Genomic DNA, 15,725 nt, shown 5'->3' with positions numbered 1-15,725 from the left:
GGTTTCACAAGATGACAGCCTGGTTTGCTGGTTGTTTCAGGTGTCCCTAAAACACGAAACAACCAGAATTATAATTTCATACTCTTGTCACAACACCCATAAAGCTAGCTAGCTGATGTTTGCTAGTCAGCTAGCTTGCTAAATCACGATTTTTGTAAATTAACTTTATGATTAAAAAAATGTATGCGTAATCGTTTGTCTCTACTAACATATTCCTCTCAACTGGACAATTTTTGCATGATTCGTTATGACATTATAATCACATTTACTTCCATCCTAGTATTTTTGTCAGCCATCTTTGCTGAGGAAAGTCTCCAGCCTTGGGTCGCATAGCTTCAAATTTGTCATGGGAGCCACTCGATATGATTGGTCATTGCCCAGCGGTCGCGCTGGTGATTTGCATACATTTGGGTAAAGTTGATATGTTTCACCGCCTCCCACGCCGTGTTCGCACCGCCCGAAGGTCCCCGCCCCCTTCCATTGAAAATGAATGGGATGCGGTGTTTCACCGCGCCGCGGCTTGTGCTCGTGTACACGGGGCATGAAGGACCATGGCAAATGCCCCATTCTGCTGCTTGACAGACAGAGGCCACAAAACATGGGAAATTAACCAAAACCACTCACACTTGTCATATTTGTTCAGTTTCATTTTATATCTCTCAAATATCAAATTAATGGCGGCCAATATTGAGATATATCGTGAGGCATATCTGAAATTACATGATTATTAATGTTTACTGGTCGTGAAAAGCAAGCAGTTACATGCTGTATAACTTTAAAGATTAGAACAACATTTGCGCAATGGAATAATTGGACATTTTGTAGGTCTGACTATGTTCTTCAAGAGGTGATGATATTACAACCAAATAGTTAACATTTATTTAACAATACTTCTAAAAACGACAACGGAGCTGTCAAACTAGTTTTTAGATACGGTCATTTGAAGTATGTCCCATATCACATGACCCATGTACTGGACAACAACAGGGTTTTTAGATACTGTCATTTGAAGTGTCCCATATCACATGACCCATGTACTCGACAACAACAGGGTTTTTAGATACTGTCATTTGAAGTGTCCCATATCACATGACCCATGTACTCGACAACGGAAGAGAACTTTCAAAGAATCACGAGCCAGGCGGGAAAGTCGGTTATTCGTTCTGACCAATCAATTCACTCGTGTAGCAACGCCGCTGCGGAGTGTCTTCAGCGGAGAGGGACGAGGAAGCGAACATATTAGTCTATAAGATAAACGAGTTGTTTTTTTTTCTTCCAATTTTATACCAAAGGAGATTACTTTAGCGTAAACCAAGAACGGTGAGTAAAAAAAATAAAAATAAATCTAATTCATTGACAAAACAAACTAGCTTATAACACATGATCAATCTATAGCTAGCTTGCAAACGGCTAGCCAACCGGAGAGAGTTGGTCTGACTCCACGCTAGTTAGCTCATATTAGCAGCTAACGTTAGCCAATGTTACCCGATAGAAAACAGCTGATTAGCTAACGTTAGCCAATGTTACCCGATAGAAAACAGCTGATTAGCTAAGAAAACAGCTGATTAGCTAACGTTAGCCAATGTTACCCGACGGAAAACAGCTGATTAGCTAACGTTAGCCAATGTTACCCGACAGAAAACAGCTGATTAGCTAAGAAAACAGCTGATTAGCTAACGTTAGCCAATGTTACCCGACAGAAAACAGCTGATTAGCTAAGAAAACAGCTGATTAGCTAACGTTAGCCAATGTTACCCGATAGAAAACAGCTGATTAGCTAATAAAACAGCTGATTAGCTAACGTTAGCTAATGTTACCCGATAGAAAACAGCTGATTAGCTAACGTTAGCCAATGTTACCCGATAGAAAACAGCTGATTAGCTAACGTTAGCTAATGTTACCCGACGGAAAACAGCTGATTAGCTAACGTTAGCCAATGTTACCCGACAGAAAACAGCTGATTAGCTAAGAAAACAGCTGATTAGCTAACGTTAGCCAATGTTACCCGACGGAAAACAGCTGATTAGCTAACGTTAGCCAATGTTACCCGACAGAAAACAGCTGATTAGCTAAGAAAACAGCTGATTAGCTAACGTTAGCCAATGTTACCCGACAGAAAACAGCTGATTAGCTAAGAAAACAGCTGATTAGCTAACGTTAGCCAATGTTACCCGATAGAAAACAGCTGATTAGCTAATAAAACAGCTGATTAGCTAACGTTAGCCAATGTTACCCGATAGAAAACAGCTGATTAGCTAACGTTAGCCAATGTTACCCGATAGAAAACAGCTGATTAGCTAACGTTAGCCAATGTTACCCGATATAAAACAGCTGATTAACTAACGTTAGCCAATGTTACCCGATAGAAAACAGCTGATTAGCTAAGAAAACAGCTGATTAGCTAACGTTAGCCAATGTGTAAGTAGTTGAGACCAAGTTGGCCAGCTTCTGCAGATCCACTGGCTAGCCAGTTATGTATACTAGCTAGTTAATTACATTAGCTAGCCTATCTACCCTCCCAAATAGTTTGCTAACTTGCTATATTTTCAGCACACCCAATTCATGTTCCTGAATGTCCAGGACAGTAACGTTCTCGTGAATCAAACTGTACAGGTCATGTTGCGTTACATGTTGGCAGGCTTGTTTATTTCGCCAACACAAGTATGACAGCTTAGCTAGCAAGATAAGCATTATATTACCTGATCGTGTTATGGTTTTCAATTGATACATCACGGCATTCTCCATCTACTTCAGGGGTCGAACTACTACTCTACAGGAAAGCTCCCTTACCATCCTACATAATCGCCAGTATGGCCTAATAGCTTTAGTATCTGTTCTCTCCCTGCAGATGACTGGCTCGAACGAGTACAAACTGAACCAGGGACCAGAGGACAGTATCTCCGCCGTGAAGTTCAGCCCCAGTACAGGCCAGTTCCTTCTCGTGTCCTCTTGGGACTGTACTGTCCGGCTCTACGATGTGGCAGGCAACTCCATGAGGATCAAGTATTCTCACCTGGCACCTGTGCTGGATTGTGCTTTCTATGTAAACACGTTTTTTCAATTTGTCATAATCGTTTTCATGGCAATCAGTTACTCCATTTTAAACGCAGAGTTGGCTACTTTGCCACACACACAGACACCTGTATAACGGATGTGAAATGGCTAGCTAGTTTAGCGGTGGTGTGCGCTACTAGTATTTCAATCGGTGACGTCACTCTTTTTGAGACCTTGGAAGTAGTGGTTCCCCCTTTGCTCTGCAAGGGCCGCGGCTTTTATGGAGCGATGGGTAACGATGCTTCGTGGGTGACTGTTGTTGATGTGTGCAGAGGGTCCCTGGTTAGAGCCCGGGTCGGGGGGCGAGAGGACGGTCTAAAGTTATACTGTTACTCACACACACACCAAGAAGAAGAAACATGACAATATTGTTAAAAGTAAATCTCTACAAACAATGTTACAATGTAGTCAAAATGGTGTGTGTCCCCCCCCCCCCCCGGTCAAGGAACACGTGCGAGTCAGATATCTCTTCTCTTGTAGGACCCGACACATGCCTGGAGTGGAGGCTTGGACACACAGTTGAAAACCCACGACTTGAATACAGATCAAGGTGTGTCTGTCAATATATCACCACTGAATTGTGTGCTTCCTGTTATTATTAAATGAACAGTGTTTCTTATTTTTACGGTCCATATTTCTCTCCCTTGTGTGTAGATACAATAGTTGGGACACACGACGCCCCCATTCGCTGTGTGGAATACTGTCCAGAGGTCAACGTCATGGTAACCGGTAGCTGGGATAGGTCAGTCAGGCTGTGGGACCCCAGGACCCCCTGCAACGCTGGCACCTTCACACAACCTGAAAAGGTGGAGCTATCAAAACTCTGTATGAAACAGTCCTGGGCTTTTATAGGTCTGCTCATAAAGACCAAAGCAGACGTTGACCTCATTTTCAATTCTGATTTTAAAGTTTAAAAAAAAAATGAATAGTCTGTTTTTTGTTGAGAATGGGACATACTTACAGGCATATGGACGTTGAGAGAGAGATCGATTGTGAGACACACATTTTAAGACTGTTCTCATGTCTTCTGTCTCTTTTAATAAAGGTGTACACCCTCTCTGTGGCTGGTGACCGGCTGATAGTGGGGACAGCAGGGAGGAGGGTGTTGGTCTGGGACCTGAGGAATATGGGCTACGTCCAGCAGAGGAGAGAGTCCAGTCTGAAATACCAGACACGAGCCATCAGGGCCTTCCCTAACAAACAGGTATACCTCTAGTCTAGCTCAGGAGCCATCAGGGCCTTCCCATCAGGGCCTTCCCTAACAAACAGGTAAACCTCTAGTCTAGCTCAGGAGCCATCAGGGCTCAGGTAAACCTCTAGTCTAGCTCAGGAGCCATCAGGGCTCAGGTAAACCTCTAGTCTAGCTCAGGAGCCATCAGGGCCTTCCCTAACAAACAGGTAAACCTCTAGACTAGCTCAGTAGCCATCAGGGCTCAGGTAAACCTCTAGTCTAGCTCAGTACCAGACACGAGCCATCAGGGCTCAGGTAAACCTCTAGACTAGCTCAGTACCAGACACGAGCCATCAGGGCTCAGGTAAACCTCTAGACTAGCTCAGTACCAGACACGAGCCATCAGGGCTCAGGTAAACCTCTAGACTAGCTCAGTACCAGACACGAGCCATCAGGGCTCAGGTAAACCTCTAGACTAGCTCAGTGCTTCTCTAACCTCTCATTGGGAGCTGGGAACAAGGTGATGCTTTTATCCACAGCAACGTACGGTGACATCATACATGTTTCAGTAGGCCTATGTGATCCCCTTGCGGGACTTGAACCCATGACCTTGGCATTGCTAAGCGCCGCACTCTAACCAGCTGAGCCCGACAGGACCACATGGTTGTCTTTGTCTGTCCGGTGAGACCAGGTGTCTATTGTCTTGTTTTTGAAGGGCTATGTCCTGAGCTCCATAGAAGGACGTGTTGCTGTGGAGTACCTGGACCCCAGCCAGGAAATGCAGAAGAAGAAGTACGCCTTCAAGTGCCACCGGCTGAAGGAGAACGGCATAGAACAGGTCTATCCTGTCAACGCCATCTCCTTCCACGGGGTCCACAACACCTTCGCTACAGGTGGGAGACTTTCTATTTGGCTCTAATACAACACCTTCGCTACAGGTGGGAGACTTTCTATTGGCTCTAATACAACTCAGCTACAGGTGGGAGACTTTCTATTGGCTCTAATACAACTCAGCTACAGGTGGGAGACTTTCTATTGGCACTAATACAACTCAGCTACAGGTGGGAGACTTTCTATTGGCACTAATACAACTCAGCTACAGGTGGGAGACTTTCTATTGGCACTAATACAACTCAGCTACAGGTGGGAGACTTTCTATTGGCGCTAATACAACTCAGCTACAGGTGGGAGACTTTCTATTGGCGCTAATACAACTCAGCTACAGGTGGGAGACTTTCTATTGGCACTAATACAACTCAGCTACAGGTGGGAGACTTTCTATTGGCACTAATACAACTCAGCTACAGGTGGGAGACTTTCTATTGGCACTAATACAACTCAGCTACAGGTGGGAGACTTTCTATTGGCTCTAATACAACTCAGCTATGTCGTTAAGACTGCTTTTGAAATGTTCAACTACAATAAAAAAACAAGAACAATTATTGATCCAGAATTTTTTTTAAACAACAAAACAAGGATCCATGAAGCTTCATTTTTATTTCCTGTTGTTTTATGGTCTGTTATCATGTGACCTTTTTGGATTCATATTGCCATGGTTACACTCAAGGGAACACTTGATGAATGATTTAGCCTCCAGATTATAATCTCATAAAACTCGTAAACTACTCTGTAGATAAATTTACATTTTCGTTCCTCCGGTTGACCTTGACAACCCCTCTGTCTCTCACTCTTTCTCTATCTCTCTGTCTCTCGCTCTCTATCTCTCTGTCTCTCGCTCTCTGTCTCTGTCTCTCACTCTCTCTCTGTCTCTCGCTCTCTATCTCTCACTCTGTCTCTCGCTCTCTATCTCTCACTCTCTCTGTCTCTTGCTCTCTCTCTATCTCTCTGTCTCTGTCTCTCGCTCTCTCTCTTGTCCTTCGACCAGGTGGCTCAGACGGCTTTGTGAACATCTGGGACCCTTTCAACAAGAAGCGTCTGTGTCAGTTTCACCGCTACCCCACGTCTATCGCCTCCCTGGCCTTCAGTAACGACGGCTCCACGCTGGCCATCGCCTCCTCTTACATGCAGGAGCAGGGAGACATCAGCCACCCGGAGGACACAGTGTTCATCCGCCAGGTCACAGACGCAGAGACGAAGCCCAAGTGAGTCGGGACAGTCCTCCTGTCTGATTCACACCATGGGGCCCGGTCTGATTCACACCATGGGGCCCGGTCTGATTCACACCATGGGGCCCGGTCTGATTCACACCATGGGGCCCGGTCTGATTCTGAACATCCAGTCCACATCCCGGTGGTCTTGTCTGGACCGCACCGCCACACTGCCCCTCACACTTGTTTTGGTACATATGAATGGCAGCATTGACCAGGAGCAGCCAGCTGGTATTTTAACTGGCCATCTAGCGCTCTCCCTCTCCCTCTCCAACTTTCAATATCCCCGTAGTTGACAGACCGATGAGGACTTGACAAAATGGCTGCCTCCTGATCTGTTCTCTAGCTCTCTCCAACTTTCAATATCCCCGTAGTTGACGGACCGATGAGGACTTGATAAAATGGCTGCCTCCTGATCTGTTCTCTAGCTCTCTCCAACTTTCAATATCCCCGTAGTTGACAGACCGATGAGGACTTGACAAAATGGCTGCCTCCTGATCTGTTCTCTAGCTCTCTCCAACTTTCAATATCCCTGTAGTTGACAGACCGATGAGGACTTGACAAAATGGCTGCCTCCTGATCTGTTCTCTAGCTCTCTCCAACTTTCAATATCCCCGTAGTTGACGGACCGATGAGGACTTGACAAAATGGCTGCCTCCTGATCTGTCTGTGGATGTGTGGCTCCAGGAGAGTCCTGAAGACAGCTGAATGGATCCATCTATATAAAACAACCTTCGCTGACCTTTGTTCATCTGCCTATATTTCTTGGATTTAAAGTTTATTTTTGTATTTTTTTTTACTGTTCCCATTTATTTGTACTTTAAAAATGAAACGTGACGCTTTATTAACAAATGTAAAAGGACTAGACCCATGTGTTTTCAGTTGTCTAGCCCCGCCCCTCTAATAAACTGGTAGAATTAGGTTGTGTCTAGCCCCGCCCCTCTAATAAACTGGTAGAATTAGGTTGTGTCTAGCCCCGCCCCTCTAATAAACTGGTAGAATTAGGTTGTCTAGCCCCGCCCCTCTAATAAACTGGTAGAATTAGGTTGTGTCTAGCCCCCGCCCCTCTAATAAACTGGTAGAATTAGGTTGTGTCTAGCCCCGCCCCTCTAATAAACTGGTAGAATTAGGTTGTCTAGCCCCCCTCTAATAAACTGGTAGAATTAGGTTGTGTCTAGCCCCCCCCTCTAATAAACTGGTAGAATTAGGTTGTCTAGCCCCGCCCCTCTAATAAACTGGTAGAATTAGGTTGTCTAGCCCCGCCCCTCTAATAAACTGGTAGAATTAGGTTGTCTAGCCCCGCCCCTCTAATAAACTGGTAGAATTAGGTTGTATCTAGCCCCGCCCCTCTGGTGAAATTAGGTTGTATCTAGCCCCGCCCCTCTAATAAACTGGTGAAATTAGGTTGTCTAGCCCCGCCCCTCTAATAAACTGGTAGAATTAGGTTGTCTAGCCCCGCCCCTGTAATAAACTGGTAGAATTAGGTTGTCTAGCCCCGCCCCTCTAATAAACTGGTAGAATTAGGTTGTATCTAGCCCCGCCCCTCTAATAAACTGGTAAAATTAGGTTGTCTAGCCCCGCCCCTCTAATAAACTGGTGAAATTAGGTTGTTGTGTCTAGCCCCGCCCATCTAATAAACTGGTGAAATTAGGTTGTGTCTAGCCCCGCCCCTCTAATAAACTGGTGAAATTAGGTTGTTGTGTCTAACCCCGCCCCTCTTATTGCATCACTCTTCTCAGACCAATTGAAAAGGTTTTCTGTAATAACATGACTATTGATTTGTCTAAAGAGTCGAATAAAGACTAAAGACAAAAATCCAATTTGTTGCGGTAATGCATTTTCCAATAATCAATAAAGACATGTTGATGACTCCAGAGATCCTGCTCCAGCAGGTGAATTGATGTCAGAGCGGAGAATTACGGTTTCCACGTCCCTGTGATGAGATGCAGCACTATGGGACCCACTACTTCACATGGGTCGTTCACCAGCAGTTGGCAGAGCATAAAGACAGGAAACTCAGGACCCTGTTTCTCTCTCTCTCTCTCTGTTTCTCTCTCTTGCTCTGTTTCTCTCTCTCTGTTTCTCTCTCTCTCTCTCTTTTTCTCTCTGTTTCTCTCTCTCTCTCTGTTTCTCTCTCTGTTTCTCTCTCTCACTCTGTTTCACTCTGTTTCTCTCTCTCACTCTGTTTCACTCTGTTTCTCTCTCTGTTTCTCTCTCTCTCTTTCTCTCTCTCTCTCTGTTTCTCTCTCGCTCTGTTTCTCTCTCGCTCTGTTTCTCTCTCCCTCTCTGTTTCTCTCTCCCGCTCTGTTTCTCTCTGTTTCTCTCTCCCTCTCTGTTTCTCTCTCCCGCTCTGTTTCTCTCTCTGTTTCTCTCGCTCTCTTAAAGTGAATTACAGAAACCCTTAACAAGGTTTCAGCCCTGTCCCTCTCCGTATCATAACAGATGGGGTCGACCATTCATTCATAGATTACAAAGCTGAATTGAGCCAGAAGCTGCTGTTTTTTTTATCCTTCTTCCCAGTTTTCTGGTTTCTATCAATAGTGAAGGAGGCAGTTGAGGGGAATCTCTTAAGGGACTTCAGTACTAAGTAACCTCCTCCATTTTGATATTCTTTTCCAGTCTGCCTAATTGATTTGATTCTAAGAAGGGGCTGTGTTTATACCCAGGTCTGTTGATTTGATTCTAAGAAGGGGCTGTGTTTATACCCAGGTCTGTTGATTTGATTCTAAGAAGGGGCTGTGTTTATACCCGGGTCTTTTATTGATTTGATTCTAAGAAGGGGCTGTGTTTATACCCAGGTCTGCTATTGCTTTGATTCTAAGAAGGGGCTGTGTGTTTATACCCGGGTCTTTAATTGATTTGATTCTAAGAAGGGGCTGTGTTTATACCCAGGTCTGTTATTGATTTGATTCTAAGGGGCTGTGTTTATACCCAGGTCTGTTATTGATTTGATTCTAAGAAGGGGCTGTGTTTATACCCAGGTCTGTTATTGATTTGATTCTAAGAAGGGGCTGTGTTTATACCCAGGTCTGTTATTGATTTGATTCTAAGAAGGGGCTGTGTTTATACCCAGGTCTGTTATTGATTTGATTCTAAGGGGCTGTGTTTATACCCAGGTCTTTAATTGATTTGATTCTAAGAAGGGGCTGTGTTTATACCCAGGTCTGTTATTGATTTGATTCTAAGAAGGGGCTGTGTTTATACCCAGGTCTGCTATTGATTTGATTCTAAGGGGCTGTGTTTATACCCAGGTCTTTAATTGATTTGATTCTAAGAAGGGGCTGTGTTTATACCCAGGTCTGCTATTGATTTGATTCTAAGAAGGGGCTGTGTGTTTATACCCAGGTCTTTAATTGATTTGATTCTAAGAAGGGGCTGTGTTTATACCCAGGTCTGCTATTGATTTGATTCTAAGAAGGGGCTGTGTGTTTATACCCAGGTCTTTAATTGATTTGATTCTAAGGGGCTGTGTGTTTATACCCAGGTCTGTTATTGATTTGATTCTAAGAAGGGGCTGTGTTTATACCCAGGTCTGCTATTGATTTGATTCTAAGGGGCTGTGTGTTTATACCCAGGTCTGTTATTGATTTGATTCTAAGGGGCTGTGTGTTTATACCCAGGTCTTTAATTGATTTGATTCTAAGAAGGGGCTGTGTTTATACCCAGGTCTGTAATTGATTTGATTCTAAGAAGGGGCTGTGTTTATACCCAGGTCTGTTATTGATTTGATTCTAAGAAGGGGCTGTGTTTATACCCAGGTCTTTAATTGATTTGATTCTAAGGGGCTGTGTTTATACCCAGGTCTTTAATTGATTTGATTCTAAGAAGGGGCTGTGTTTATACCCAGGTCTGTTATTGATTTGATTCTAAGGGGCTGTGTGTTTATACCCAGGTCTGTTATTGATTTGATTCTAAGGGACTGTGTGTTTATACCCAGGTCTGTTATTGATTTGATTCTAAGGGGCTGTGTGTTTATACCCAGGTCTGTTATTGATTTGATTCTAAGGGGCTGTGTGTTTATACCCAGGTCTGTTATTGATTTGATTCTAAGGGATTGTGTGTTTATACCCAGGTCTTTAATTTGACCGCATTAGGACAGGGAACAGAAAGGAAGTGATGGTGGAGTCCCCCCCCCCTCCCCTCTAATGTCTCCACGTCTCTCTGAAGTCTGTTTAACTTCTGCCCCCTCTAATGTCTCCACGTCTCTCTGAAGTCTGTTCTTCTGAAGATGATATTCTGGACAGAATATCCCATCAAAATGGATCCCTCATTTTACATGCTGTCCTGGTTTTACTGTCTGTTTTCTCCAGATTTCCTTTTAAATTTATTTGTCTTCATTCTTTTTACAGCGTGTTGTTATTCTGTCTCCTTTTTGTAGTTCTTCTTGTGTTTTATTCAAGCCAACTGTTTGAGGTTTCTCTCTTTTTTCCCCGTAAAGACATTAAACATTTACCAGATGTAGATGGAAAACATGACCATGGTGGTATTTATCATTCTGTGAATTCAGCTGCCGGTGCATTGAAGCAAAAAAAAAAACAGTTTTGAAATAAAATATAATAAAAATAGAAAATGTTGTTCTCCTGCTGTAATTGAAAATGTTTTCCCTCTTGAGGGGGGAGTTCTTAAAGACAGAGGTACGGTCTGTTTAAAGGTAAGTGAGATGGTTTTTCTCAGTACAAGGAGTGGTATGTTAGCCAAACAGACTGGTAACTGTGGTGTTGAGGGGGGAAACACAAGCGATGATCCACTAGGTACTGGAGCCCTGGGCTCCACTTGGCCCCTCGTCTCTGACCTGGGCTCCACTTGGTCCCTCGTCTCTGGCCTGGGCTCCACTTGGCCCCTCGTCTTTGGCCTGGGCTCCACTTGGCCCCTCGTCTCTGGCCTGGGCTCCACTTGGCCCCTCGTCTCTGACCTGGGCTCCACTTGGCCCCTCGTCTCTGACCTGGGCTCCACTTGGCCCCTCGTCTCTGACCTGGGCTCCACTTGGCCCCTCGTCTCTGGCCTGGGCGCCACCTGGCCCCTCGTCTCTGACCTGGGCTCCACCTGGCCCCTCGTCTCTGGCCTGGGCTCCACCTGGCCCCTCGTCTCTGGCCTGGGCTCCACTTGGCCCCTCGTCTCTGACCTGGGCTCCACTTGGCCCCTCGTCTCTGACCTGGGCTCCAACTGGCCCCTCGTCTCTGACCTGTGCTCGTCTCTGACCTGGGCTCCAACTGGCCCCTCGTCTCTGACCTGTGCTCGTCTCTGACCTGGGCTCCACTTGGTCCCTCGTCTCTGGCCTGGGCTCCACTTGGCCCCTCGTCTTTGGCCTGGGCTCCACTTGGCCCCTCGTCTCTGGCCTGGGCTCCACTTGGCCCCTCGTCTCTGACCTGGGCTCCACTTGGCCCCTCGTCTCTGACCTGGGCTCCACTTGGCCCCTCGTCTCTGACCTGGGCTCCACTTGGCCCCTCGTCTCTGACCTGGGCTCCACTTGGCCCCTCGTCTCTGGCCTGGGCGCCACCTGGCCCCTCGTCTCTGGCCTGGGCTCCACCTGGCCCCTCGTCTCTGGCCTGGGCTCCACTTGGCCCCTCGTCTCTGGCCTGGGCTCCACTTGGCCCCTCGTCTCTGGCCTGGGCTCCACTTGGCCCCTCGTCTCTGACCTGGGCTCCACTTGGCCCCTCGTCTCTGACCTGGGCTCCACTTGGCCCCTCGTCTCTGACCTGGGCTCCAACTGGCCCCTCGTCTCTGGCCTGGGCTCCACCTGGCCCCTCGTCTCTGACCTGGGCTCCACTTGGCCCCTCGTCTCTGGCCTGGGCTCCACTTGGCCCCTCGTCTCTGGCCTGGGCTCCACTTGGCCCCTCGTCTCTGACCTGGGCTCCACTTGGCCCCTCGTCTCTGACCTGGGCTCCAACTGGCCCCTCGTCTCTGACCTGTGCTCGTCTCTGGCCTGGGCTCCACTTGGTCCCTCGTCTCTGGCCTGGGCTCCACTTGGCCCCTCGTCTCTGGCCTGGGCTCCACTTGGCCCTTGTCTCTGGCCTGGGCTCCACTTGGCCCCTCGTCTCTGACCTGGGCTCCACTTGGCCCCTCGTCTCTGACCTGGGCTCCACTTGGCCCCTCGTCTCTGACCTGGGCTCCACTTGGCCCCTCGTCTCTGACCTGGGCTCCAACTGGCCCCTCGTCTCTGGCCTGGGCTCCACTTGGCCCCTCGTCTCTGGCCTGGGCTCCACTTGGCCCCTCGTCTCTGACCTAGGCTCCACTTGGCCCCTCGTCTCTGGCCTGTGCTCGTCTCTGACCTGGGCTCCAACTGGCCCCTCGTGTCTGGCCTGGGCTCCACTTGGCCCCTCGTCTCTGGCCTGGGCTCCACTTGGCCCCTCGTCTCTGGCCTGGGCTCCACTTGGCCCCTCGTCTCTGGCCTGGGCTCCACTTGGCCCCTCGTCTCTGGCCTGGGCTCCACTTGGCCCCTCGTCTCTGGCCTGGGCTCCACTTGGCCCCTCGTCTCTGGCCTGGGCTCCACTTGGCCCCTCGTCTCTGGCCTGGGCTCCACATGGCCCCTCGTCTCTGGCCTGGGCTCCACCTGGCCCCTCGTCTCTGGCCTGGGCTCCACCTGGCCCTCGTCTCTGGCCTGGGCTCCACCTGGCCCCTCGTCTCTGACCTGGGCTCCACCTGGCCCCTCGTCTCCTGACCTGGGCTCCACTTGCCCCTCGTCTCTGGCCTGGGCTCCACTTGGCCCCTCGTCTCTGACCTGGGCTCCACTTGGCCCCTCGTCTCTGACCTGGGCTCCACTTGGCCCCTCGTCTCTGACCTGGGCTCCACCTGGCCCCTCGTCTCTGGCCTGGGCTCCAACTGGCCCCTCGTCTCTGGCCTGTGCTCGTCTCTGACCTGGGCTCCAACTGGCCCCTCGTCTCTGGCCTGGGCTCCACTTGGCCCCTCGTCTCTGGCCTGTGCTCGTCTCTGACCTGGGCTCCAACTGGCCCCTCGTCTCTGGCCTGGGCTCCACTTGGCCCCTCGTCTCTGACCTGGGCTCCACTTGGCCCCTCGTCTCTGGCCTGTGCTCGTCTCTGACCTGGGCTCCAACTGGCCCCTTGTCTCTGGCCTGGGCTCCACTTGGCCCCTCGTCTCTGGCCTGGGCTCCACTTGGCCCCTCGTCTCTGGCCTGGGCTCCACTTGGCCCCTCGTCTCTGGCCTGGGCTCCACTTGGCCCCTCGTCTCTGGCCTGGGCTCCACCTGGCCCCTCGTCTCTGACCTGGGCTCCACTTGGCCCCTCGTCTCTGACCTGGGCTCAACTTGGCCCCTCGTCTATCCTCACAGGTCAGAGACCTCAGGAGCTGTCATGGAGTAGAGCACCCGTCCTACTATAGTACTGTCCCAAGAAGAGCGACTGCACCCAAGGACCTGCTTTCAACCAATTTGTTTACTAGGACTGAGATGCAGTTGTATCTGACTCAGGTGTCTGCTAATTGACTAAAATGTTATTTTACTGTAGAAATTAAGGTGCTTTGCAGATGTAAATAAATAACACTTTATTTTTCATTTCACAATCTGTTCTCAACCTTTTTCATTCTTTACATTTAAAAAACACTTAGTTTATGAACAGATTCTTATTTACAATGATGGCCTCTAACCACTAGGCTACCTGCCTCCCCACTAGGCTACTCTAACCAACCACTAGGTTACCTGCCTCCCCCTCTAACCACTAGGCTACCTGCCTCCCCCTCTAACCACTAGGCTACCTGCCTCCCCCTCTAACCACTAGGCTACCTGCCTCCCCCTCTAACCACTAGGCTACCTGCCTCCCCTCTAACCACTAGGCTACCTGCCTCCCCTCTAACCACTAGGCTACCTGCCTCCCCCTCTAACCACTAGGCTACCTGCCTCCCCCTCTAACCACTAGGCTACCTGCCTCCCCCTCTAACCACTAGGCTACCTGCCTCCCCCTCTAACCACTAGGCTACCTGCCTCCTCCTCTAACCACTAGGCTACCTGCCTCCCCCTCTAACCACTAGGCTACCTGCCTCCCCCTCTAACCACTAGGCTACCTGCCTCCCACTCCTCCTCCCCCTCTAACCACTAGGCTACCTGCCTCCCCCTCTAACCACTAGGCTACCTGCCTCCCCCTCTAACCACTAGGCTACCTGCCTCCCCTCTAACCACTAGGCTACCTGCCTCCCCTCTAACCACTAGGCTACCTGCCTCCCCCTCTAACCACTAGGCTACCTGCCTCCCCCTCTAACCACTAGGCTACCTGCCTCCCCCTCTAACCACTAGGCTACCTGCCTCCCCCTCTAACCACTAGGCTACCTGCCTCCCCACTAGGCTACCTCTAACCACTAGGCTACCTGCCTCCCCCTCTAACCACTAGGCTACCTGCCTCCCCCTCTAACCACCCCCTCTAACCACTAGGCTACCAGCCTCCCCCCTCTAACCACTAGGCTACCCGCCACTCTGAGACACATTGCCAGAGGAATCTTTATGAGATTAGAAACTGCTTTTAAATATGTTATTTTACTACAGTAATCCTAATATAGTCCCATGTTATGGAATTGTTTTGTGTTAGCTTTGTGATGGAGACAAACCTGAGAATCACTGAACACCTTGTTCCTGCACATAATCTGCATTGGAATGAAATAAATCCCATTTATTTTCCTGTCTGAGTACTGAAGACTCGATGGACCCCCCACCCACCACCCCCTCATTCAGTCCTTGATTACTCTGTTCGGTGCAGATTTTCTATAGAAAGTTAATGTGATTTGTGAAACCCTTCAGAACGAGGAGGAGCAGAGAGGGACGGAAGATAAAGATGGCAATTATTCTATTTAAGAGCTACAATTTTCTAATTTCCCCCGGCTGCTGCTTCAATATCCTGGAAATGATATTGTTGGCTTGGTTAAATGATGTTACTAATTCCTATGATTGCTTATAATGAGTCAGTCTTTTGTTCCAGACTTCAGTTTAATATGAAATGGCATTTCAGGGATGGGAATAATCACCCATTCAGAAGACGGGCATAGAAGTGAAAGGCTGGAGCTGCAGGGTCAGGGTGTAGAGTTGACTACGGTGAAGGGCTGTAGTAGAGTTGACTACGTGAAGGGCTGTAGTAGAGTTGACTACGGTGAAGGGCTGTAGTAGAGTTGACTACGGTGAAGGGCTGTAGTAGAGTTGACTACGGTGAAGGGCTGTAATTTTACTAGAGTTGACTACGGTGAAGGGCTGTAGTAGAGTTGACTACGTGAAGGGCTGTAGTAGAGTTGACTACGGTGAAGGGCTGTAGTAGAGTTGACTACGTGAAGGGCTGTAGTAGAGTTGACTACGGTGAAGGGCTGTAGTAGAGTTGACTACGTGAAGGGCTGTAGTAGAGTTGACTACGGTGAAGGGCTGTAGTAGAGTTGACTACGTGAAGGGCTGTAGTAGAGTTGACT

General features: G+C 48.5%; 1 protein-coding gene across 4 annotated transcripts; it reads left to right on the top strand.

Moving 5' to 3' along the window:
* The first annotated feature begins 1,133 nt into the window (after nt 1-1,133).
* LOC124027946 (mitotic checkpoint protein BUB3) lies at nt 1,134-13,815 on the top strand. 4 transcript variants are annotated; one of them, XR_006837531.1, is made up of 9 exons: nt 1,135-1,320; nt 2,849-3,043; nt 3,535-3,604; nt 3,709-3,860; nt 4,100-4,258; nt 4,941-5,118; nt 6,111-6,348; nt 6,397-7,214; nt 7,339-7,684. XR_006837531.1 is itself a non-coding variant. In XM_046340153.1 (8 exons), exons 2-7 carry the CDS (start codon nt 2,849-2,851, stop codon nt 6,329-6,331), a joined length of 975 nt encoding a protein of 324 aa, XP_046196109.1. In that variant the 5' UTR covers nt 1,135-1,320; the 3' UTR covers nt 6,332-6,348; nt 6,397-7,684. The 4 variants fall into 4 exon arrangements, 2 of the variants coding, with proteins under 2 accessions (XP_046196111.1, XP_046196109.1); XR_006837532.1 differs by having other exon boundaries at nt 6,397-7,378; nt 7,622-7,684; XM_046340153.1 differs by having other exon boundaries at nt 6,397-7,684.
* Nucleotides 13,816-15,725: the final 1,910 nt, after the last annotated feature.

Source organism: Oncorhynchus gorbuscha, unplaced genomic scaffold, assembly GCF_021184085.1.
Source record: "Oncorhynchus gorbuscha isolate QuinsamMale2020 ecotype Even-year unplaced genomic scaffold, OgorEven_v1.0 Un_scaffold_3595, whole genome shotgun sequence".
NCBI lineage: Eukaryota > Metazoa > Chordata > Actinopteri > Salmoniformes > Salmonidae > Oncorhynchus > Oncorhynchus gorbuscha.
The sequence above is the reverse complement of the archived record's forward strand: the minus strand, read 5'-3'. Positions and strand labels throughout refer to the sequence as shown.

Coding starts and splice junctions, on each gene's coding strand:
- LOC124027946 (XM_046340153.1), top strand. CDS start 2,849: ATGACTGGCTCGAACGAGTACAAACTGAACCAGGGACCAGAGGACAGT. Junction 3,861..4,099: donor CCTTCACACAACCTGAAAAG/GTGGAGCTATCA, acceptor CTTTTAATAAAG/GTGTACACCCTCTCTGTGGC. Junction 5,119..6,110: donor CCACAACACCTTCGCTACAG/GTGGGAGACTTT, acceptor TCCTTCGACCAG/GTGGCTCAGACGGCTTTGTG.